At 54.7% G+C, this 25,080-nt stretch overlaps 2 protein-coding genes and 1 long non-coding RNA gene across 3 annotated transcripts in view; 1 reads left to right on the top strand and 2 right to left on the bottom strand.

The window, feature by feature from the left end:
* Positions 1-7,078, bottom strand: part of CCDC43 (coiled-coil domain containing 43) — a 13,364-nt gene extending 6,286 nt beyond the window's left edge. The window contains exons 1-2 of the mRNA XM_019554154.1: positions 6,862-7,078; positions 3,190-3,277 (exon numbers count right to left, since the gene is read on the bottom strand). Coding sequence (XP_019409699.1) covers positions 3,190-3,277; positions 6,862-7,044 — 271 coding nt within the window. The 5' untranslated portion in view covers positions 7,045-7,078. The remainder of the gene's footprint in view (positions 1-3,189; positions 3,278-6,861) is intronic.
* The window catches only part of LOC109322888, a 23,035-nt gene extending 3,197 nt beyond the window's left edge, over positions 1-19,838 (top strand). Inside the window, exons 2-3 of the long non-coding RNA XR_002104503.1 lie at positions 8,353-8,358; positions 19,825-19,838. This is a non-coding gene — a long non-coding RNA (uncharacterized LOC109322888). The remainder of the gene's footprint in view (positions 1-8,352; positions 8,359-19,824) is intronic.
* On the bottom strand, positions 9,089-25,080 carry LOC109322886 (serine/threonine-protein kinase 17A-like). Its single transcript, XM_019554155.1, has 7 exons — positions 24,885-25,080; positions 18,449-18,661; positions 13,283-13,427; positions 12,710-12,836; positions 12,306-12,354; positions 11,282-11,461; positions 9,089-10,904 (listed from the first exon to the last, which is right to left on the bottom strand). Exons 1-7 carry the CDS (start codon positions 24,977-24,979, stop codon positions 10,643-10,645), a joined length of 1,071 nt encoding a protein of 356 aa, XP_019409700.1. The 5' UTR covers positions 24,980-25,080; the 3' UTR covers positions 9,089-10,642.

The raw sequence follows: 25,080 nt of genomic DNA, 5'->3' as shown, positions 1-25,080 counted from the left end.
GGTTTCCGATACTGTCAATTTTCCCTATATCAGTCCCTATCTGATATGAGACAGATGTATCAGTGCACTTCTAGCAATATCACTCCAGTCAATGAAAATCTATTCCTCTAAGCCTCTCCTTAGAAACTGTAGACAAATTTCACCAAAAAGTCAGGTTTGTAAACAATCTCTTTGCCTGTTGCACAACCACCAAGTTAGATTAAGTCGGGGCAATTATTTCGGGCAGAGGGCTGCACACCGAGTTTTGGCAAGTGATTGAGGCCCACATGACAGGCAGCCAGAGGCAGATAAATATTAATTTTCTAAGTTTTTTAGGGTCCCCGCAGGCTGGATAAAATGGGTTGACGGGCTGCATCTGGGCCGCAGGCAGCATTTTGCCCACCCCTGGATTAAGTGATGCTGGAGTGAGCAAACAGGGCAGTTTGCAAGCAGTTCATGAGGGGGCAAGAGGAAGAAGAGGAAGGAGTCAGGCACCAGATCCTGCTCCTGGACCATAAGTGAGCTTGGTCTGTCTGTGTGTTTGGTAGGCATTCATTTGGTTGTTTTTGGGACACGTGATTTGAGCCGGAGACCTGCATGGGTCTGATTTTAAAGGCCTGCTTCCAACCCGCACCTGAAATTATACAGCCAGACCTGAACCCGCAACCCACCTAGCAACAAAGTTAAAAAAGCTGCTGATAGATTGGGGGGGGGGGAATAAAATCACTGTGCTTTCCCAGAAGCAGCAGCATGTTTGTCTGACCCCATTCTGCAGTGTCCGTATAGACTGGGTACTTCACTGAGGCTTTATGGTGCTTTTATCTATCTAATAGCTGACTGAATCAGCTATTAGATAAAAGCACCAAAAAAGCCCCACTATGACACCTGACCTATACAGATGCTGCAGAGCCAGGTCAAACTAATCCACTGCTGCTTCCAGGAAAGTATGTGTTTTTCTTTTTAATGTCTGTCAGAAGTGTTTTTAACTTTAACAGAGTTCAGGTCGGGTCAGTTTGTGGGTAAGGAGTTGTTGCAGGTCTGGTTGTATAATGTTGGGTGTGGGTCAGAAGTGGGCCTTTAAAACCAGACCCACGCAGGTCTCAGGCTCAAAGCACAAGGCCCAAAAACAACCAAAGTGACACTCAAACACAGCAGCTGCTGACAGACGTGAAAAGAAAAACAAAACACACTTTACCAAAAGCAGTGCGTCAGTGTTCAAAAGGCGACACACCCCGATCTATCTTTTGTTTGATCTCCTTCATAGCTGTTCTTCCTTCTTTGTTCGATCTCATCCACACTGCCACTTCCAGTAAAGTGCATTTTGTTTCAGGTCTGTCAGCAGCCAGTGGGGAGGCTTATATTCCAACCCGAGCCTAACTGAAAAAAATTTTCTTCAGACCTGCTTCCAAACTGCAAAATAAGTAGTTCACACTCCCACCCAAACCAACCCAGGTCACCTGCAGATACTGACCCAATGCAGGGCTCTACTTTGAGCAGTTGGTGGGTACTGCTTGCTGAGTGATTGCTTATGTGAAATAATTTGTTTTAAATATAAACAAACACCACATTATTTACGCTGAAAAATTCTCTATTTGGACAGCGAAAAATAACAATTAATCAACTATTTACACCTAGCTTCAATGTCAATCTCTTAGCATCAAAACAGGATTTGCTTGTCTCAAGAATATTAGCATTTATACTTTTTTTTTTTTTTTTTTTAAAGTGTGGAAACATTCCTAGGAGGTGTTAGGTTTCAAGAGATCTAGTTTCTATAACATTTGGATTTGGAATTAAAATTAGATTTGGGGCCAGGTGCAAGTTAATTGTGCCCCTTTAAACCTCAGGAGTCCTCTATTATCACAGCAGTTACCCCAAGCAACACAGCCCAACATTACTGTCACGCTGTTACAAGGACTTGCAGCAACAGGACGCAAGTTTTGAGGTCACTAAAAGCTCTAACAACCCAAAAGGTAAATACTGATCAAAATGTGATTACATCCTTTCAGGAGATACACGTAACTTCCTTGCAGTGTGGTAGGAGCCTAGCAATCCCATCCTTTAGGGCAGGGGTAGGCACGGGTGCCAGAGTGTGACACGTGGAGGCATTCTGCTTGGGACGGGTCCCCTGGGGCAGACTGAGGGGAAGGGGCCAGGGCTATGCCGCCACAATAAGGATCGGGCCCCTTGCAGCTCCCCTGCCATCCAGCTCTGGCATGCCAACATCTTACAAGTTGAGGTTATGGGTGTTTTGGGGACTCTGCCCAAAAACACTGTCAGTCCTGCTCTAGGGGTTTTACTGATTGCCTGAAGGAGCCGGAAAGTTCCACACACATCCCTCTCTGAGCTTAAATTGTAGATGGACTGTCTTCTTTGGACCACTTGCTAGAGCTGGCAGTTGGGGAAATGGCAGAATGTTCTGACTGCGGTGCACTGCTATTGCTGCTATTATTTGGAAAGCTTAGGGGGTTCTGGCTAGAGGGTCTTGCTTTCCCACTGAGGATCACAGTGACTGCCAAATTAAGGGTTAGGAAGGAATTTTCCCCTTAAGTCAGATTAGCAAGGATAGGGTGGAGGGATTGCCTTCCTCCAAGTCTAAGGAGAGGATATGTATGCTATAGAATCTTCTGAGCATCTGTTAAAACCAAGCTTCTTTCCCATCATTGCAGTGGCAGGGCACTGGCTATTTCCTCATTTTCCCCATCTTTATATACAGCATAATATAGGGCATCCCTTGTTTCATGCCTTGCAGTTGGGAGTGAGAGTTTGAAGCGGTGCTTTTGGGGGATTCCTTGCAAGGGACCGCCTGAAAACATAAAGAACAGGATTCTAGGCCCAGGAGCCCATTCCAGCAAGACAGCCCTATCAAAAACTTAAGTGTAGACCAAGACTTAATTTTTTTGTGAGGAGAGATTTCTTTTTCTGTCAGAAGTTATGAACTCCCCAAGGATCATGAATTCTCATACCAGCTGTGCACTAGTGAAAGAAGACCAGAAGCAAAACTAACCAACTGGGGCTCATGTTTCAAGATAAGTTGTAAATAAGGAGCTGCATATGTGAAAAATAGTCTGTGAAAGTGTTAACAATTGTAGGGTTTTCCCAAGAGTATTTACTTTTGGTAAAACACACAATTTCAATCTTAATAGTGTTCTCAAGTTGCAGATAGTATTTGGCTATGGGTATGCCCCCCCCCCCCCAAAAAATCAGTTCTACCTTCTTTTTTCTCTTTGTCTTCAACGATCTGAGATTCAGACCATTTCTTGACTATTTCTTTGCAAGCATCTTGTAATAGGTCTTCTTCCTAGCACGGAAAGAGAGAACTCAGTTTTAGAAAAGGTACATCTGCCTTAAAATCAGCATCACTCAAAATATGGAAGATGCCAACCCCAAATAATCTTAATGCAAAGAGTCAAGCCTGAAAGATGTAGCTTGTGAAGGGAGACCTCTCATTAAGCATGTGCTTAAGTTGCTTGCTGAGTTGAAACCAAAGCATGTCTATCTGGACTACACACTTTCAAAAAAAAGTTTAAATTCTTTTAGCCAGTTCACCTTCCTCACTTTCAGGCAGTGTTATTCACCTGATCCCTACATGAGTGTCAGTAGAGATTATGAAACAGCCCCTCAGTGGCTTTGCAGCATTATGGGAGATTGTGTCTGTGTACTTTTCTCATCTTAGTGTGAAACAGAGATGACTTGCTACAGCTGAACCTCTGGGCCAGCCAACCTCTACTCTAGTCCAAACAGTGCTGAAGAAAGACATCCTGATATATTGGATGAGCAAGATATATATTCATAAGCAAGATCATACAAAAGTAGTCAAAGGCCATATACAAGTTCATCTAACTAAAAGTAATATTTTAGACCCAAAACAAGCTGGATTCAGACTAATAAATGGAACTGAAACTGCACTGGTGGCACTGATGTACTGTCTCCTCCTGTCAGTAGACAGGATGGGGCAGATGTCATCTCATCCTCTTTAACTGTTCTGCAACATTCAAGACCACTAACCATGAGACACTGCTGTCCTGAGTGAAAGAGAAAGCAAGGGTGCCAAGAATATACTACAATGATTTGAACTCTTCTGGTAGCATTAGGCAAGGGAGAAGGACACACCACTACACCTCTCATCTTGGAGTCTCAGACCCATTCAACATTCACTTGCAAGCCACCTGTTTAGATGATAGGACTCAAGGGCCAATAAATTACAGTATCTTAGTTCTCTCATTCACCACGTATGACCACACTGCCTCTAAACTGACCCAAAACCTGAATAAGGAACAGCCAAGGGAAGCTGACCCCAGGCAAGGTAGAGACAATGCTGGTGGCAGAAAAACATATACCGACAACCCTGCAGTCATGGTACAGTTTCTTTCAATTCAAAGTGCACATACACAATTGGTCATTTATTTTGGAAGTACCTTTGAACTTCTCACTGACATGAAGATCTCCCATAGCAGCACATGTCACTATGCTCTTCAATTGGCTAGGAACTACTTATGCCGGTGGACAATGAGCTGGCTTTGTTACACAAACCTTTGTCATTTCTCAGTCAACCTGCAAAAATTCAGCCCTTAGGAAACTTCAGCTAGCACAGGCAGCTAACATACCTTCTCAGCACAGGGGACACCACAGGTTGGCAGACCTGTCTCCCACACTACCCAGCTTTTTGCAGTACTTATCATCAAAAAGTTCTCCATGATCTGGGCTCAAGGTACCTAAAAGACCACCTTAAAGTACTGGGGTAGAAATCTTGACTAGACACAGCAGAGAATAGAAACATTTAACCACTTCTGCTACTTGGCTGTGCAGATACATGTAGGATCCCCAAAAGCCTTCCAAGTTATGAATCTGTGTAACAGAAGCCCTCTGGCTGAGGGCTAATATAAATTTCCCACTATTTTCTAATTCTCCTCCCAAGCCTCAGACTCATATGTCAGCTTCTTGTCATCACAATGCCAATGGATACTCAGAAAGCTCAGCAGCTATTCTAATACACCTCATAAAACAAAGAGGTATACAGTTAAGTTTCACCAACATATTGGAAAGATCATAGCCTGTACCACCTCACTCTCTCTCCCTCTACAGCTTCACAGACCTTAAACAAGAAAGCACAGCAGGATGGTACACAGCTTAGAGACTAACTGGTTAGAGGCATATGCTTTTGCAGATAATAGCCAGACGGTTGCCTGCAAAACCTAATTATGTCTCTGAACCAGTTACTCTCTCAGGTGCCACCCTACCCTGCTTATGATTCAGACCTACACAGCAAACTGTCTCTTCTTGAGCAGGAAAAGCAAGGAAAGCCCTCTATCATTCCAAGAGAGCTCCTTGGGGATAGCTGAGCAATTATCTAATCAACATTCAAAACTGTGTCAGCAGGGAAAGAAAGATAAGCAAACAATCCAAATTACTCCCTGCCTCATTGTTGAGGCTGCCAACTAAACCAAGAGAAAGAAGAAATGGGAAGCAATCAGCATGAATATCACAGAAACTCAGCTAATACAGAGAACCAGCCAGCTGCCTGCACCTGCTTCTCCATGCTTTTGTCCAGGGCCTCCCCCTAAAATGCAAGTCTAGGGACCAGGGAATAATTAGCAAAATAGGAAACTGTCACCAAAATTCACTGCTTATTTCTTCACTTGGGCCATCGACACATGAACAGGAACTGTCCCTAAAGGGAGGAAGAAAAGGAAGGGAAAACATTGTCCTCTCAGTGTACAAACACTTGAACAGATGTAAATCTGTTTTAACACAGGAGATGTTACCCTGGTTTCAATCCAGGGTGGCTCCTTCCTGGCATGGCTGTTCATTCCTGTGAAGCTGCCCCAAAACACTTACCTCCTACTTTTGCTTCACAGTCCCTAGTCTCAGGGAAATTTCATCAGTGTAACCATGTCCTCAGAAACCCTCTGCAGGAACAACTCACCTGCCTCATTCACTAACTGCCCTAAAGGACAGAAGCAAGGGCCTCTGGGCATTCTAATTTATTGGACCAACTGTGTCAGTGGGAGAACATTAGACAAACTTTTGGGTAAACTGCCTTTCTTCAGGGCCTGAGGTCCTGGCTGAAGTTCTGTCCAACAGCTCTTGCAACTGCAAAGCTGCTCCAATAAAAACTATCCCTGAAAAGAAACCAAAACCCTTGCTTCTCACTTACTCCCTGGCTCTCTCTGAATCATAAGTTACAAGAAATCCTCCAGCCCCGATGCAGAGACTAGACCAGCATGTCCCTCGAACACTCACAGAGACTAGGGGCACCTCAGTGCACTGCGGATCTTGACAACACATTTGCCTTGTACCATGAGGAGGCCCAGCACCAACCTACCCATTCTCTAGATTAACTTTTCTGTCCGTTGTCCCCATGGGTTTGTCTCCTCTTTGCCTCTCTTAGCCCTGCCGCCCTCCCTTCTTCATCTTTTGTATCTGAATTACACTCTCAACGTCTGCATCCCTCCAGAACAGCTGCTGATCTGAGCTCTTACTCCTGAAGGCTAATGCATCTCCCATTCAATTAATCCAGCAACGCTCAACCAGCAGACCAGCCGGCCCCAGTGTGCGCCGGGCAGAGCCCCATCTAGCCAGATGGAGGAGGGCCGCCTGGTCCCGACACAGCAGGGCAGGGGAAAGGGGCTCGACCAGCCCCGCATAGGGGGAGAAGGGACCATGACCCGGGTGCGGCCCAGCCCGCCCCACTTGGGGAGCCGGCCACAGGAGGGGGCGACGGTGCTACTTGCTCGCCGAAGTGCCGCAGCCGGGCGGGCCTCGAGCCCGGTGCAAGGGGCCCCAGGCTTCCCCGGGCGGCTCGCGGGGCTTTGTGACACCGCGGGCCCCGCTCGGGGTCTCCATGACATGCGGGTCCCGTGCGCCCGGCCCGGCGGCTCTCACCAGGCAGGCGGCCAGCACCCCGCGCAGCGCATCCAGCCGTTCCTCGTCGCTGTCCTCCTCCCGCAGCAGCCCCTCAATATAGGCGCCGTACACGGCCCGGTCCAGCCCCAGTGCCTCCAGCCGCCCCGACAGCCACGGCCTGAAGCCGCCGCCCGGCTCATCCCCCGCGCTGGGCGCCGCCATTTTGGAGCGCAGTGGCCTAGAGCCGGGCGGGCCTCGCTGCCGGGGCGCCCCTCTGCGCATGCGTGGGGAGCCCGGCCCCTCCCTCCTCCGCTTGCGCGCTGGGCAACGGGAGCTGCTTCGGGACAAAACTGCCATCCGCGCGTTTTCCCCCTCCAGCAGTTCTGCCCCGCGCCCGGCTCCTCCCGGGCTGCCCCGGGGAGGGGCTGCCGCAGAGCCGGGGCCCAGCCCCTCGGCCCGTGGGGGCAGCAGCAGGGAAGGGCCCAGCCTTGCTAGCAGGGCGCCGGGCGGCCGCCAGGTGGCAGCAGAGGCTGCGAGCAGGGCCTGTCCCGCCGGGCGTCCCGGAGCTGCGGCTAAGGCGGGTGCGGGCTCTTCAAGCTGCCAGCCGCGGGGGCAGGCGGGGCCCCGAGAGCAGCTCCAGGGGCTGCTGTGCAGAGCGGGGCGGCTGGGGGGAGCAGGGAGGCGAAGCCCAGGGACAGGGAGGGGGCCGGCTTCTGCGCTCTGCACGTGGAGCTGGGACAGGCCTGGCCATGGCCTTGGCATAGCACTGCTGCACGTGGCCGTATGAGCTGCTCCCTTGGCACGCACAGGGGGCAGCTCATGCCATGCTGGCGGCCGATGCTCTGCTTCCAGAGCAGAGGAGGCCTCGCTTCTTGTTTCCAAAGGGCCCTGTGTGGAAACAGCTGGGCCCAGGCCTGCCCCAAGGGCAGCTGCAGTGCTGGGGGTGCGATGCCCTGCCCAAAGCCCACCACCAGCGCCACCTGTCTGTATGGCACATGGCCATCAAAGTTGGTTCAGACCTTGGCACCTGCCTGCGAGATGCCTTTGCCGTGCTGGGGGCTGTGCCCAGCCATGTGCACGTGCAAGGTATGGCTGGGGGCTGTTGGGCTCCGCACGCCCAGGCTCCTGTCGGGTGCACACGTGGTGGCTCGGTGCTTAGCTCATGTCAGCAAGTGCCAAGTGTGTGCAGGGGCCTGGGGAGGACCGAGCAAAGTGTCTTCTCACTGCAGCTGAAGCGAGAGCAGAGACCCATGCCTCTGGCCACAGCAAGAGCACTTACCCGCAATGCTCTTGGGAAGGCAGTTCAGCCAGGGGCCTACTAACACCTGAGCAGCCTCTGGAGAAGGGAGATGGATGCCCCAGCCTAGGCAAAGGGGAGGGATGCCCTTGCCCCATCCTTCTGCTGCAGGTGCCATCAAAGCTCCCAGCCCTGGAGTCCCAGGTCAGGGGCATGCAGCTGGTCACATCTATGGTGTAGAGGTAGGCCCCATCCAGGCTGGATTGGGGCCTCAGCAACAGGATGGCCCCGAGGTTCAGGTAGCAAAGAAAAGGGCTCTGACACCTAAGTGTTCCTCTTTGCCCTGAGTATCTCTGGGTAAGTCAGGTTTCCTCTCCCATTTGTGCTGTTGGGCAACAGCTTTGTCCCGCCCCGGTTGGCCATGAGACCAAGCTGTTGTAGTGGGACCATGCCGGCACCTTGGCTTGACCCCTTGCTCTGAAATGGGTGTGTGTTGTCTCTTGCTGCTGGGGAGTGGGCAGAGCAGGGTGCGCCCAGCCAGCCAGCCTGGCATCCGCACAGGATCTACCCAAGAGATGGGGGCCAAGCTGATTTCCATCCTTCCCACGCATTGCTACATGAGCCACATTTGCAAACTATGCTTGTTCCTGCCCCGGTAGGCACCGGTGCAGCTGGTGGGTGTTCCCTCTGCAGAGCAGGTGCAGTTAGGTCATGGCCCTGGTGCCCAGCACATAGGCAGTGCCCAGGGGTCCCAGTGCCTTACTGACGCCTGGGAGCCAACAACTGTCTGTCCTGCCCTCCCTGCATGGAGGTCATTGTGCACAGCAGAGCCGTGCTAGCCTGACACACAAGTAGGTACGGGGGAAAGTCCTGCTTGGGGCCAGCTGGGAGTCAGGGGTCTTGGTAGGGACTGAAGCCAGGCCCAGCTGGTCAGGCCCTGGGCGTGGGGCTGAGAAGCGGTAACTGCTCAGACTGGGAGGGACTATGCAGCAGGTACCCACAGGAGCAGAACAAGAGCCTTTGCATAGATCAACATTAATCCTTTATTTAAAAAAAAATCCAGCAACCAAGTAACACATGGCAACAGACAGCAGCGCATTCCCTGCTGGGATCATCACTCCCCTGTGACAACAGCTCCCTGGGGTCCCTCTGCTTCAAATACCTACATGGGGCAGAAATGGCCATGGCTGGGAATCCCCCTTCCCCCTGGCCATTCTTGTCATGTCCAGCCAAGGGCACTGGGAGGTTGTAGGAGACATGGGGCCTTTTGAGCCACCGATTTTCCTGTGCTTGAATCATGTATGTTGCAGAGCAGATGGACCCAGGACACCAGACGGTGAATGGGAGATGGGGGCACACCAATCCCTGGGCCCTGTACCAACCCCCTGCCAGCCCCACTGCTTCTACCCTCTATCCGAAAAACTGCCCCACTCCTGGCAATTCCCCCTCACACCCCAGAAGTATCTGAGGCAGCGGCCTCAATGGGGAGGGCAGGAAGGAAGCAATGCTGATCCCCCAGCTGATTAATTTCCCTGGTATGAGGGCACCCTGCATAACAACAGTGCGGTGCAGGTAGCAGCATCCCTGGAAGCTGGAGACTGCCCATGCCCATTGGCACTGAGTGGGAGCATGTAAGCCTTCACCCTCTAGCCCTCCCCTTCCCTCACCCAGCAGGGCTATTAAATAATCAGCTAATTAAAGCTGTTCAGAAACCACTTACAAAGCACAGCGTCATCCCCCGATGAAGCCTATTTGCAGGGCTGGGCTGGGCCCCAGCGCACCCCCAAAAGGTGCAGTTACTGCCTGCGTTGGTTGGGTTGGCCCAGCTCCCCCCTGGCAGTGCTTCCTTGCTCCAGGGAGATGGGGCTCCATGGTGGGCTGGCGGGGGTTCCACCAGCAATCCAGAGGGCACAGCCCTGCCAGGATATGGTGCTCCTTGTGCAGCTGCCAGGCCTGCCTGGGGACACTGAGCTCCAGGACCTGCTTCTGTAGACTCAGTTCCAGCCTGAGTCCGGTGACCAGGAGCGCTCCCTCAGTCAGAGCATCCCCCTTTGCAGAAGCCCAAAATCTTTTAGGGGTGCCGCAGAGGTATCAGGGGGCAGCTTCTTCCTGCAATTGCTGCCTAAGTGAGGGAGAGGGGTTGGCTACTGGGAACATGACACCCCAACAAGGAAGCCCTGACCAGTAGCAGGGCATCTGCCTCCCTCCACATGCACAGCAGACATCGGCAACCCTCCCATACTCTCTGGAGCACTGGAAGCAGCCACTGCCCTGCTCGGGGGCTCCATCCCCCCACAAACCTATTTACACAAGAGTCTCAGCTCCATGCACAGTAGCACAGGTACCTCCAGCAGCTGGGCATCCAGCTGGCTCCTGAGAGACCCTAAGGCAGAGCTACTCCCCTCCTGGGGTTGGTCAGCAAGCAGGAGACCCCCACTCTGGGGCATCCACCCCTTTGGAGTCCAGGGGCTGCCTGACTCCAGGGCAGGCACCATAGGCCTGAAGCACCCAGCAGGCCTGGGGCAGCAGCAAGTCCAGCGCATGATCCTTTGAGGCAGCAGGCAAGGGCGCATGGTACGTGTCTCAGCACACCAGCTCCTGGGCAATCTCTTGCAGCGCTGGGAACGTCTTTCCCCCACCAGCCAGCTCTGTCTCCTGCGGCTGCCGACAGGGGCGGCGCACCGTGTAGGAAGTCACCAGCACTAGCTCCTGGGCCTCGTCTGGGCTGCTGTCTTCACTCCCCGCCACCAGCTCCGATTCTGCCAGCAGTGGGGATGACAGCTCCAAAGTTGGTGATGGTGACAGCCAGGGGTGCTGGAGACACTGCTCAGCTTGGGCTCGTTTCCTGCAGGGAGAAGGATGGGGCTAGTGTCTGCAGCCCAGGTGTCCCCACAGTGCCCCCAGCGTTACCCACAGGATACATCCCCCAGCTGAGGACAGCCACCTCTGCCCCTGCAAAGAACGCAGCTAACCCCTGCCCCATGCACTCTGATGTACAGGGCAGCAGGGTGACATCCAAGCAACAAGCAAATTCCTCCCAAGTGCTCCCCCCTCTACCACCATCAAGCACGTCACTGAGTAGCCCTACAGTCATCGCAAGTCCAAATCTGGACAATCCCCTTGTCACAGCCCACCACAAGATGGGGTCTCAGCTGGCAGCTTCTGCCCAGGGACTCCACGTGCCAGGGCCATTGGGACAGGTGAGGAGGCAACAGCAGGTACCTGGGGTTCTTAATGAGCAGGGACTGAATGAATTCGATGGCCAGGTCAGAGATGCCCTCGAAGACATCAGGTGGGTACTCCACGTTCACCTGGGAGATGTTCAAGAAGGTCTCTTGCTTGGTGTCGCCCAGGAAGGGCGACTCACCTGTCAGCATGACGTAGGTCAGGACTCCAATGCTCCTGTGGAGGGGAGGAGTTGGTCGTGAGAAGCCAGTGGAGAGACTGGCAGTGGAGACAACATCATCAGGAAGTCGGTGGTCTCTGCTCCCACTACTAACCTGTTCTGGTTGCGTCAGGGCTGGGAGATAAAGCTACCCTGGAAGGCAAGGCCAAAGGCCTGAAACTCACCGCCTCCTGCAATTACCTGCTGGGCCCTGCCCAAGGCTGACCCTGGAGACTGGGGGCCTATGAGGTCCTTGGGTCAAGCTCCTTGCCCCCAAGTGCTCCCCCTTCAACAAGCTGAGCTTTTGCCCCTGAGAGGCTGGGAGGTTGCATGATCATGAGGGATACCCAGGCCTCTACATTGTGCCACATTTACCTTCCCCTGCTATTCACAACAGGGCCCCAACCCTGGCTGAAATGGGTGTGTGTTGGCCACACACACCCCACAAGGCAACTCCCCCACATTATGGGTATCCCTGCTGAGAGAGGGAAACACCATGCACCCACTTCCAGGGGGACTCTGCTGGGCTGGTGCCATCTGTGGGAGAGAATATCTATGGGGGGGTGGGACGTGGGCAGATTCCTGCATCTCCAGTGCTCCTGCCAGTGGATGTGCCCAGGGGTCCCTCATGCCAGGGTGAACAAGATCTCAGCACTGCCCCCACTGTGGCAATGCACGACACTACTTCCTCCCAATCCAGGGAGCATGCAACTGGGGCAAGGGTGATGTGACTCAGTTCAGAGTGCTGAACTGCAGGCACCCAGCTCCTTCCCCCAACATGAAAGAAGGACAAACAGACACCTCAGCCCCGGCCTGTCTGCAGCAGCTCAGAGCTAGCCAAGAGAGGGCAGAGCGACCTACCACATGTCGGTGGCTGTGCTGATAGGCTCATAGTTCAGGATCTCGGGGGCTACAAAGGGAAATACAGGGGAATTAAGGACTGTACAGCTGGCTTGAAACTCCTCCAGTACCTCCCAGGATTCAGAGCCGCACACGTGCCAGCTGCTCCTGCCAGTGTGCTAGCAGATCAGTACCTCTGGGCAGGGGAGGGGGAGGTTGTGTGCTGCATGCCATCCAGTGAATAGGCTGCAGAGGCAGAGAGAGGACCCAGGGACTGCTCCCCTTCGCCACTGGAAGGAGGGGTGTATGTGGGGGAATCCTGGGACATGAGGCTCAGAACCCAGGTGCTCAGGACAGACTGGCTGAGCCAGGCCTGCAGTCCCCCACTCCCAGGGTGGCTGCTCTGTGCCCAATGCACCACTTACCCACGTACTCTGGGGTGCCCAAAATCTCGCGCACTTCCTGCACAGCATCCACTTGCCGGGATAGGCCGAAGTCCACAATGCGGATGTCACCTAAGGGGCTGCTGCAGGTAAGCAGGATGTTCTGGGGCTACAGGGGCAGGAAGGATTCAGAGCTTGAGTGAGGAGGGAACAGGATGTGACCAGTGCTCTCCCAAGAGGGACATCAGGCAATTCTGATCTGGGCAGAGAGAGATAGCCACAGACAGGCACTGATCTCTGGGACCAGAGGACACCTATACATAAGCATGGAGGCTGCTCTGATGTGCTGGAATTACACAGACTCAATTAAGTGAGTCTGCTGGAATGTGGCAATTACCATGCTCCAGCAGCCTCCTGCGTCTCATGTATCAACATCCCCACACTTAAAAAATGTATCACCGCCCCCCCGACACCCCCAGAGCACATGTAAACATGCCCAGAAATACCCAGCTTGGCAGCGAGGCTCTGGACCACAAGGTCAGGATTGGCACCAGCCCCACAGAAAGCAGGAATAACCACCAGGTCCTGCCACCCCCACCCCAATGGGGATGGTACCTTCAGGTCCAGGTGGACGACATTGTTCCTGTGCAAGTAGGAGACACCACTCAGGATCTGCCGTACCAGCCGAATGACATCTTTCTCAGTGAAGGCCTCATCTTGCTCTGCCACGCACTGGTGGAAGATCTCTCCTCCATCCGCGCTACAACACAGATGGGAGGGGGCAGATGAAGGGCTGTTGGAACCAGGACCTGCAGCCAACACCTCTGCTCTGACTCTCAGCCCCCACCCCTCTGCTCCAACCCACTAAACATCATCCCCCTCCTAGAATCAAGGCTAGAACGCAGGCTTTTCCCTCCCCAGAGTGGGTGCAGGGCATGTTTCCCATTAGCATCACCCTCCCTAAGTTGCCCATCAGACCCTGGCACACTCCTTTCCTAGATGCACAAGCACAGCTCAGCCAGGATAAGGCTGCCCAGAAGACAGCCAGGTATTGACCTATGTGTGGGTAGTTTCCCAGTTCTGGGAGCTGATAAGCACCACTGCAGCCTGCTCCATACCCATTGGGTAGGGTGACCATGCCTGGGCACAGGGCATGTGGAGGGAAGAGGGTTACAGGCCCCTCTCCTGTAGGACCCACCCACTTCCCATTGCCCCCTGGGCCAGTGCTGTGCGATTTGGTGTCCTGGCTTGAACTCCAGCACTGGAGCCAGCTGATCCTATTACTCACCCACAAGGGTGGGGCTGTTATGTAACCATGTAAACAGTGCCAGCGGCAGGAGGGGCAAGGCCATGCATGCCACCCACCAGCACCCTGTGCGTCCCGTCACCCCAACTACCAGGTCAGCCCTGGGCAGGAGGTGGGCCATGGAGATGCACCAGACACACCACTGGCATATCATAGGGTTGGTGGGGGATGCATGTGTGCAGGGATCCCTGCTTCACATACACCCCCCAACCCCAACCACCAGCTAGGGCTCTGGCTGGGCTGTAGTGGAAGCTGCAAACTGTGGGCAGGGGGAGAATTCAAATTCAGGCCTAAACAGGGAGCCACCCAGAACTGAAAGTGCTCTGATCCCTGACAGGGTTTAACACTAGGGCAGAAGGTGTCTCTACACCAAACGGGGGTGTAGCTTCTCCAGCCTCACTGTTGTGGGGTCACAGAACTACAGGCCCCAGCAGGATGGAGAAGGCCCATCTGTAAGCCCCAGGAGGGTGGGGCAGTGGCTCAAGCTGGACCTGTGCTCTGATACCCAGTGAAGGCCCAGGAAGGAGGGCCCAGTGATGTGATTGCATGTCTGCCCACTGCCCTCCTGTCTGCCCAGTCTCAGAGTGCTCCACAGACAGGCCGCCATGTTTCCTTTGTCAGCACCTCCAAGGTGACCAAAGGAAATCAAGGAGACAGACTCCACACTGACCCCACTTCTGTATCTGCCATTAGGAGGCAATAACAGGTGCCACCCACATAGCCAAGCAGAGGCTGAGGCCATGGCCTGTTGCTGGGTTGGATGCCAGGCAGCACAACCGGTAGATCCTGAATGTTCAGAAGGAAACAAAGAGCAGGGAAAGGTGTTTTTGAAGCTGCTGAATGGAGAAGCCTCCCTTCTCCCCCAGCATGAGGCACCCTTGCTTTGGTGGGATCATTGCAGCTCACAGAATCACCAGGCTGAGGAAATGCCAGGCAGGAGGGCAGTAGTTGTGCAGACTCCTGGTCGGTGCCTCCCACCAGAACTCAGTGAATGGAGAAAGTCCAGAAAAGGCCACCATGAGCCAGTGTCCTCGCAGCTGCTGCTCATCCTAGCTTTCTCAGACAGCTACTGGTCAGGACCTGGCACCCATGTGGACTGAACCCCAGACTCCCTTTCTCATGGTGGCTGGTGTCTTGGCAGATGTGGCACTTCCCAGCAACGAGCAAAGCCCAGCTGCCATCAGCTGGGACTACAGCCTTCCCCCACCCCTGCCTCCTACAGCCACAGGCAGGAGCCAGCAGGGCAGGGCAAGTGTAGGCTGGAGTGGGGGGCTTGCTTCCACAAATATTAGCATGCTTGCAGGGTAAAAGGGGAAATGGAGGTTGCACTGCAGCCGGGCAAGATGGCACAGGGCACTTTGATGCCTGTAACTTAGGTCATGTCACTTCCAACATCTAGTTAAATGGCCTGCCACTGGCAGGTCACCAGAATGACCCAGGACTGGTCAGATATAGAGACATAGATGGGCCCTCCCCTGAAGAGTGCAGCTTGCCCCATCTCTTCTCCTTCTGCCCCAGGTGCCTGGGGTCTCTGTGCAGAGGCCTGAGAAGGGATCCTGTCCCACCCTGTGCTGCACTTGTTCTCTGAATCCAGCACTTTGCCTTGCAGGGCTGTCGATCTGGCACGTCTCATCTGCTTGGGAGCAGACTCTGCCGTGCTGGGGAACGTGAGGTGCAGCTGCCACCAGGCACACCTCTGCAGTGAGTCCTGCTAGCGCTCTGGCAAAGCAAACACAGCCAGGAGAGGCTTTGGGCTACAGCACTACACATGGCTCCAGGCTGCCCCCAAGGCAGCTGCAGGGGGACCCCAGGTAGGGGCCAGCCTCATGCTCTAGCTAATCGTGGGGAGGGGCCACTCCTGGCTCTGCTCAAACCTACGTGGGAGAGGGCATGTCCTGTCCTGTGCCAAAATGGCCCACACTGCCTCTGATGCTGGTGTCTTTCCAGGAATCTCCTGTAAAGCCAGACCAATAGCCAACACAAGAAAGACCCAGCCAATGCAGAGCAGTGTTCAGCTCACCAGCCAAGGCAATGGATAACCAAGGTTCCCAGCCCTGCCACAGACACCCTGGGTAACCCTGACCAATCACTTCCTGGGGGCCTCAGATTATGTCTGTGTTGCAGTCACAGAGCCTCTCTGCACAGATCAGTCTGCACTGTGTCCTGTGCTGATGGCTAGATTGCTTCTGATATTCAGTTACAGCCAGCTTGGAGACCTCTCCAAAGCACTACAGTCACAGTGACTTCAGTGTAGACCAGCCCTTAGCTCCTTGGCTGCACCACAGGTAACAGCACTGCCCTAGTGCCCAAACTAACTGTCTTCAATCATGTCTGAGGTGTTTGAGCACTGAGGGGCTGGATTCCCTACACATGCTGCTCTGTGTAGGCAAGGCCCCACTGCTGGGAGATGCTCCTACTCCTCTCTGCAACCAATGAGTTTTCTCCTGCATAGCAGGAGGAGGGACCTTGCCCTGAGTCAACTGTGGAGTGCCAAGACTTGTCCTTGCAAATCCTCAGCTTGGGCCACTCTGCTGTAGGCAAACCTAATCCTCTCCTGCCACCACAACGCAGGGAAAAAACATGCACGCAGAACATGGGCCAACAGACTGGGAGTCACGATGCCTGGCTTCTACTGACCTGCTGTGCAAGCCCCACTGCATGCCTTCTCCTCTCTACACCTGTGGTCTACCCTGCCCCTCATCTGCTTATTTAAGTGGTCAACTCCAGCAGCTGGGACTGTCATAGATACTACATGAGGGCTCTGATTTGAGTGGCCCCTTCTGAATGCAGCTGTAGGTAGGAGTGAGAGCAAGACTGAGCACTCAGATCAGATGGCATTTACTTGGAGATGAGTTGCACATCTTGTTTTCGGTCCCTGTGGTTGCAGTACAGGCCCAGCCACCTTGCAGTTCAGGCTCCAAACCACAGGCCACTTCCGGGAGCTCAGTACTGCGTCTCCAAGAGGATGTCACCCACGCATATTTCCCCACCTGGCTTAGCATCATGCGTATGCCAAGGGGCCTATCTGGGGCCATCCAGCCAGGGGTTGTGTCCTGGTCTGGGGGCCTTGTGCATCTGGTGATGGATTCGCCACCCCACCCTTGCTCTGCAGGACCTGGTTGCTGAGGCTGGGGGGGCAGCTCTTGGAAGTGACCCAGAGCAGGTTGTTTCACCCCCATCCCCAAATCTCACGCAGTGCCCACCTGGCCCAGCCACCCATCTGGGTGCTGCGTAATTAGATGGCACAGTATTTATACCCATGTGCATGCCTGAGGGTATCATTAGCCTCCAAGGCACTCATTATGCCTCACAAACACCTGGTGCTGCACTGGCAACAGCTGGCTCAGCAGCCCAGCCCCTCCTGGGCAGCTCCCACAAGTTCCAGGGCCACTGAGGAAGCTGGCAGGGATGCAGGGGCAACCACTATGGTCTCCAGCAGCCCTGGGTCCCTGTATCAAACTAATTCTGTCAGGGAGTGGGCTGTCAGTCCAGGCAGGCATCCCATCTAGCACCAATGCCCAAGAGCTGGGGTGAGTTTTCCTCTTTTCACAGGGGAGAACTTCCTGGGCAAGGAGGATGAAGGGGATGGAAGAGGAGAGGAGCAGGTCCCTCCAGGTACCCCGTCAGTGGTATGGGCTCTGTCCCCTATGTCAAGACTCTGGTCCCAGGTGCAGGAGAGAGCCAGCTCCCCCTCTACAGACAGCACCTCCCAGAGACAGCCATGCGGTGCCTCTGTGCATCACTCTTCCCCTGTGGTCAGGCCCTCAGCCCATCAGCACCCTAGCGGAGGAGAGGGGGTCAGTCCCCGCAATGTGACACCGTCCCTGCGTCACTGTCCCCAGTGTCACCTGGTTCTCTTTCCTGTTAATTGTGCACAGCCAGGTTCTTGCAGAGGCCCCAGCCAGGAAGTCACACTCCTAGGGGACCCAGACAGGGTGCTGTGGTGGAGCTGTGTGGGGAGGATGTGGCCCAGAGCTTCAGCAGCTGCCCGGAAAGGTTGCTGAGAAGTAGAGCTGACACCACTTCTCAGACATGGTCTGGTTAAGTCACTTCCTGCCGTGCGCACAGTGCTCTCAGGAGAACTCCTTCCTTAGGCAGCAGGACTGCAAGCACAGGTGCTAAGCAGTGTTAGGCAGCTCCCAGTATGCTGAGGTAGCCACCTCTGGCCAGCTGTTCCCCTAGGCTCACTCACATACTACTGTGGCATGGCTCAGCCCTGCTGCCACCCTCTAGCTACCATACAAATGGGCCTGGGCTGCAGCCTTCATCCCTCACAGCCAGAGTGCCAATGTGGTGCCCCAGGCACCAGCCTGAGTGTAAGGAGGCAAAGGCAAGAGAAGGCAGTTGGGTGCACAGAGCACACAGGAGATGTCCCAAGCTGCTTGCTCCCCTCATTTTACTCCCACAACCCAGCTCCCCACCCTGACAGCGCTGAGCCCCGTCTGAGCCATGGGGCTCCTGGCCCCAAGACTCACCACTCAAGAACCAGCACGATCTCGGCGGCCGTCTCATAGACCTCGTGCAGATCCACCACGTGGGGGCTGGGGGCAGCCATCTCCAGCACAGCAACCTCATGCAGGATGTCTGGTCGGCAGTCCTCACCCTTGCGCCGCTTTCGCAGGAACTTGGCTGCAAACTCCTTGCCCGTGGCCTTCTCCTGGCACTTCTTCACCACCGCAAACTTCCCCCTGCGGAGAGCAGCCATGAGGCACCTAATCATAGACCTGCGCCCCTCCGATGCCCCTTCCCTTCTTGCATGGCTTGGCCCACCCCTGCCCTATCCCATCCTCTCCACCACCTGCCATTTCTGCCTCCTCTCACATGCTCTCACGGTAGCTGCCCTTGCACAAAAGGGGCCCAGCCTGCTCCATGGCCTGGAGACCCACTATACCCTGCACTCGTATGTGGATGGTGCCTCCCAGACCCTCGCACCTGGGAGGGGGTGGTCCATAGGCTGAACCTTAGAGTCCTGGTCCGTAGACAGTGCTCCCCACCTCCTCAGGCTGTAGTGCCTGCTCCTGTTCTATGCAAGGGGGACACTACTCTTCCTGCCCTGCACCCCAGCAGGAAATAGGCCCAGGCCATCAGCTGTGCATTCACCACAGGAAGCTGTTGAAGACAGCAATACAGGAGCAGCCTGATATTAAGCCAGAGCCTGGAACACAGAGAGGAAGAAGGAGCCTTCACCCACCCCTGCACCCAGCCTGTAGAGCCATGGCCTGGGCCCAGACAGTGCTACTTTGCCTCAGACTGATGCAGGATCCCAGAGAGAGAGCATTGAGAGCTTGAGTTGGGCTTTTGGCAGGGCAGTCATTTGCCCTCCCAGCACCACTATTTGCTGCTAGGAAGGGGATCTAGGAGCTGCACAGCCCAGCAGCTGAACCCCCCTATACTGCACAGGCAGTACCCCTAAAGCACCCCATTATACATACAACAGGTCCAGCAATGAAACCCGTGACCCCCGGCCCCTCAACCTATCTTTTATTCAGGCCTTGCCCAGCAGGCGTGATCCCAGAGCTGCCACGCTTTTGGCATCTACTGTGAGCACTGGCCCCTGCCAGAAGAAGCGTCCCACAGAGGCTCACCAGGGAGAAGCAGCCACGTTGTGGGAGCAGCTGTGGGGAGAGGGGGAGCTCTGTCCCTGCAGGCAGAAGGGTCACCCAGCAGCAGGAAGCCGACATTCCTGAACACAACGTTCCCTAAGCCAGCGGCTCTGCAGCCTCGTGCTGCTGTTTCCAGGAACCTCCATCTGCTAATGGAAACCATCTGTCCTGAGCAGCAGGCTCTGCTCCTGGGGAGATGGTAGCCTGAAGCAGAGACAATCACAGGACCACAGCATGCCAGGCACCAGAATCCCAGTCCCTGGGCACCTGCTCATCCATGTTGTGCCTGCTACACTCCAGCTAGAGCCCAGGCAGCAGCCAGTGGGGAGGTGCTGAGACCTCCCTGTGCTTTAAGTCACAGGCTGGTGCATGCCACACAAAAGGTCAGGGCTGGCCCAAACTCCCCAGCTGCTCCAAGAGAGAGCAGCCAAGCCTCTGGTGACTATTCTGTATTGTGGGGACACAGCACTCCAGCCACATTTACCTCCGCAGCCCTGGTCTGTCTGGGTCTTCCCCACCTCCACTGCCCCACAGCTTGGGCTTGGACAAATCCAAGAACTCAAGCAAAATGCATTAAGACCCCAGCAGGTTCCAGCTAAAGCCATGGGCTGGGCTGAGAGCTACAGAAACCTTTCTCCAGCTCTGCTCGTGACAATGTGTCCTGACCTGTAGGCCTAGGCTAAGCCAGCCTTGGCACCCCTTTCTCAGCCACACCCCAACCTCAGCAGGATGTCTCTGATTTGAGTGGGGTCAGCCTTATTTGGTTAGGGTCATTCTTATTCAGAGGTCAGCCAGCCTGAGACCATGAGGGCACCTGGAGTATTTGGCAGCCAGCAACCTGGTCTCTGTGCTGCTGAACTGGGCTGGCAGTGGGGGCTGGAAATTCTGCACAGGCTGCAGCTCTGTGGAAAGCCTATCCTCAGTTCAGCTGTTACTATCGCAGGCTGGAATGCCCCTGCCAGTTCCCCTCCCCACAGAGGCTCACCCACCAGCCTGGTGCTGACGCCAGCTGGAGCTGTGGTGTGGATTTAGGCCCTACCCTCTGAGCAAAACCCATCCCTGCAGCCTGGTGAGGTGGCAGCCAAGATCTGCAAAGAGTCTGCAGCTGTCCTTCAGACCAGACAGCACAGAGCTGGGCAGGGGCTGCTGGAGCCGAAGCCCCAGGCTTGGGTTGGCAAGGGGAGCTGCAGGAACAGGTGCGCTAGCTCTGGGCATGGCAGCCCCTTGGGAACCCTCTGTCAGGCCCTTGCTCCAGCCACTGCCCCCTTCCCAGGGTCTCAGCATATTGCTTCCCAGCCCCTCCAGCCTGTGCCCACCCACAATCTGCCTCCTGATGTGTCCCAGGGACAGGCACTGAGAGGGACAGAAAGCCTGTTTTTTGCCTTAATGGTGAGGAAATTGGAAGCATTTTGCTGCATAGGGCTGTTTCCAGCCAGCACTCTGAGCAAAGAAGGGGCTCATCACCCTCCACTACTGCCCACATGCTTCATTGCTGCAAATGGGCACCAGGACAGCACGAGGGGCTCAGCTTCCACTGGCACTAACCTAAGCCTCATGACCCAGCCACCCTCCAGCTGCTATGGGCAAAGCCTTGGCGAGCAAAGGCTTTGCAGAGCAGCTGAGCCCAAGCCCCACCTCCATTCTGCATTCCCACACTGTGGTGTGGTCCCCAGGGTGCCCTGTGCTAATCTGAGCGGCCAAAGCAGGCTCTGCCTGAATAATGTCTCCTCCTGCAGGAAATGAGACACTGACTTCCACGCTGTGTGCTCCCGAAGGAGGGGTCCTAAGGGCACTGCAGGGTAGGGTCCCACCCTGGAGCAAGCATGAGCCAGGTGCCTGAAAGGAGGTTCCCATGCCCTGTTTCACTCAGTGCCCAGGGCAGGGCCTCCAGGAAACACCAGTATCAGAGAGTACCGGGTCTGGGCCAATGCCCAGAAAGCTCCTTGGAGTAACAGTATGATCAGACAGTGCCAGGGGGCTGAGTGGGAGCAACACCACTCATCTGGGCCCATGCTGATTTGTCACATAGTCCACTGGACTCCCAGGAGATGCCTTATGTCTCCTGGGCCCAAGAACTGGGGACAGAGCACTTCCATTGGGCACATTCAGTCTGGTAAGCAAGCCTGTGAAGAAGAGACCCAGCCCTGGAGTAGCCCCAGGAGGGGATGCGAGGGGCACTGTGGGCCAACAGCCATCAAAGAAGTTTGCCCAAGATAAGCCCTGGTACAGAAAGAGGTGAGAGCACCAGGCCCAGCAGACTCTTCAGGTGACATTTCTTGAGGCCTGAATATGGGGACAGCAAATGGGCCAACGTGCCTTGGACTGTGAGCAATGAGACACAGTAAAATGCCAGGGCGTTGACCACAGTCAAGGCCAGTGGGCTCCCAACACAAAAATAACCTCCTTATAAAAGATCCTAGTGCAGACATCTGGCCCCAGACAGTCCAACAGACACGTGCAACTAAATATAGCAGGGATGGACAAGGGACTTCAGTGTCATCACAGAAAAATCCAGGGATGCTTTTAAAATGCCAGCAATCGGATAAATAAAGGGAACGACCCAATGCTCAGGGCTGCTTGAGCTATTTACAGGGGACAGTTCACCTGCTGAGAGAGGAGATCCAAAGATCTCTCAGTGACTCAGTTAGACAGATCTGTGTGGAGTGACACATACCGAGAACCAGCAGGGCTCCAAGCTGCTGAGCCAACTGGAAAGAGTGGCCTCTTTCTTTTTTCACAGGAAATCAGTAGCTAAAGCCTCAGTTTGCTCCATCTGAAGTGTAGAGAAGCAAAACGGCAGGAGCCCTCACTGCCAGCCCCACGCCCCTCTACCTTATAGCGGGAAGGCCGAAGACAGTGGGACAAATGTAAACTAGAACCCAATATGGCTCTTGGAAACCAGGTCCAATATTGCCCCCAAATTCAAGTACTGGTGAAAGTAAAAGCATTTGGCCAAGTACAACCCCTGGGGAAAGTCTCTGGGGGTGGTGTAGAGCAGGTGGGGCCATGTCTGGGTCAGTGCACATGAGAGAGAAAAACTAGCCTCCCAAAGCTCTGCACCTGCATACATAACCCTTCTCCAGCACCATAATTAGACTCCTGGTGGCCCCGGGTCAACTTTCAGTATCAGGCCCCCCTTCGCCAGAGATAATGATGATAATAATGATAACCAGACAAAAAAAATGGACATTTTCAGTCCCACTTTTTGTCTGGGCCTTGGGCAGCTGCCCAGTTTGCCTATGCCTGTGTCCACCCCTGCACTTCTCCTGGACCCTGCAGCTTGGCCTAGGCATCTTTGATGGTTCTCTGAAAAGGGGAACTAGTCACGAATCAGTGACAAAAGGGAGGAGAGTCAGAGACGTGACAGGGATAGGCCACTTTCTATGTCACCCTCTACCCCCACTAGGTTATATCAAGGCCCTGAAGAAGTTTATAATGGTGATCTTTTTGCATCAGAGGGGGGTGACTGTGCCCTCCCCCACTCCCCCAGGCAAGCTGCCTCTGTGCGCCCTCCGTGGTGCTGGCAATAGCCGGAGAAGGAGAGAGCCAGATTGCAGCTCTAAGCCTGGCATTGTGGGATCAGGTGAGGATATTGCCACTGTGAGAGAGAGATGACCCTCACTTAGGTCTTGGGATACAGGGAAAGGTCCCTACTACACGTTACCCACAGGTAAAAAAGACACGGGACCGTACTGAGAACCCAAGGAAGGAACTTCTTAGAAGAGAAACATCCTGCCACAACTCAATGCACAGCGACTCTCCAACAGCAGCCTTGAGGCTGCCTCCCAACACGTGTGGGCATAGGGTTCTGTCTGCCTAGATCAGAGGTGGCAGCACCACAGAATGGGGTCTCATCCCTAAGCACTTGCATCTACCCCCCTGGCTGCTCCTCCTCACCCCAGTTGTCCCACTCCAGAGCCTGCCCCTTTGAGTACAGCTGCATTGTAGGCTGTTTCAGAGCCGAGTGAACTGCATCTATCCCCCCCTTCTTGCTCTCACTGGATGTTTGCAGCTCAGCTACCGACTTCCGACACTCGGAGAAGGGATGTTTCTGTGCTGTCGACTCTGGCAGCCTCCCCAGTGGGTGCTGCCAAGAAGAGTTGAGCTGACTTGCTCCCAGCCAGGCTGTTTGCTAATTAACTCGGCTGCAGAGGGGCTGGCGATGTAGAACTCACCTCTCTGGCTGCGCTGCCTGAAAGAGAGGCATGGAGCTGCACGCACCCCATTCACATGGAACAACATGCGCGCACGCACACGCATGCCCATGCACACACACGCTGCCTCACACACAGATCCTGAACCTATGTTTCCACATACCCCAACCCCATTTGTCAACGCATACACAAGACCTCCAATCCATGTACCCACAGAGCACTACACCCATCCCCATTTACCCTGAAGGTGTGCACACACACACACTGCCTCATGCACACCAACCCTGAAACTCCACACACACAGAGCAGCATACACCCCAAACGTATTCACACCAAGCAACAAGCGTACACAAATCCTGAATATATTCACACACTCCCAGCCCCACTCGTACAAACTGTGCGTGCATGCATATACGCGCACACACATATACACGCGCGCGCACACGCTAAGCCTAACCCTTGTTTCCATACCCCAAATCCATTCACACGGAGCAACACACACACATAACACCTCGCACACACAAACCCTAAATGTTTCTACGCACAGAACAATGCATCCTCTGAGCCCATTCACCCAGAATAGCAGAGAAAAACACCTGCAGGGATACATGCACACACGACACACACAGGTACAAACCCTAAATTGTTCGCTGGGAGTGACACACACACCAAAGCTCTTTACACTGAGCCTACCACACATACGCACACTCATGTGCAGACACACAAACCCCGAGCTATTTCACTAAGGTAACACACCACCCAAGTCATTCACCCAGGACCCTCCTCTCTCCCCACTGCTGCAACCCCCCGGACTTTATTCACCCGCTGCTCATACAAATGTGTGCCCACAACCGGGCGCCAATTTCACTCGCACCCAGATTCATAGCTGTGCGGGACTGGCAGGGACCCTGTAGATCATCGGGTCCAGTCCCCTTGCACTAGGCAGGAAAAGACAACTGTGGTCAAGTGACCCCAGGGAGGCGATGCCCCAGGCCAGTCAGGAATAGAGGGGTCCTGCTGCCTGCCAGCCTCGGAGCGGCGCAGCTGGGGGGGCACACAGGCCCCTGTGTGAGAGAAGAAGAGAGGGGGCAAAGGGTGGGGGTACGGTACCCCGCCCTGCCCACCAGCAACTCCCGCGTCCCCGCTGCGCTCACCTGCCCAGCTCCTTGCCCATCAGGCTGTAGCTGTCGGTGAAGGGGTCCGTGCGGATGCGGGTCTGCGCCTGGGTGATCATGCCCTGGCGGCTCATCCTGGTCCTGGCAGGAGATGCCCCGAGGGATGGCGCCCGGGGGACTGGTCCAGCGGCGGGGGATGCTGGCAGGAGGCGCCCGCGGGATCCGAGCCGGGCTG

Source organism: Crocodylus porosus, unplaced genomic scaffold (genome assembly GCF_001723895.1).
Source record: "Crocodylus porosus isolate Cpor-Errol unplaced genomic scaffold, CroPor_comp1, whole genome shotgun sequence".
In the NCBI taxonomy this organism is placed as follows: domain Eukaryota; kingdom Metazoa; phylum Chordata; order Crocodylia; family Crocodylidae; genus Crocodylus; species Crocodylus porosus.
This window is presented reverse-complemented; position numbering and strand designations above follow the sequence as displayed.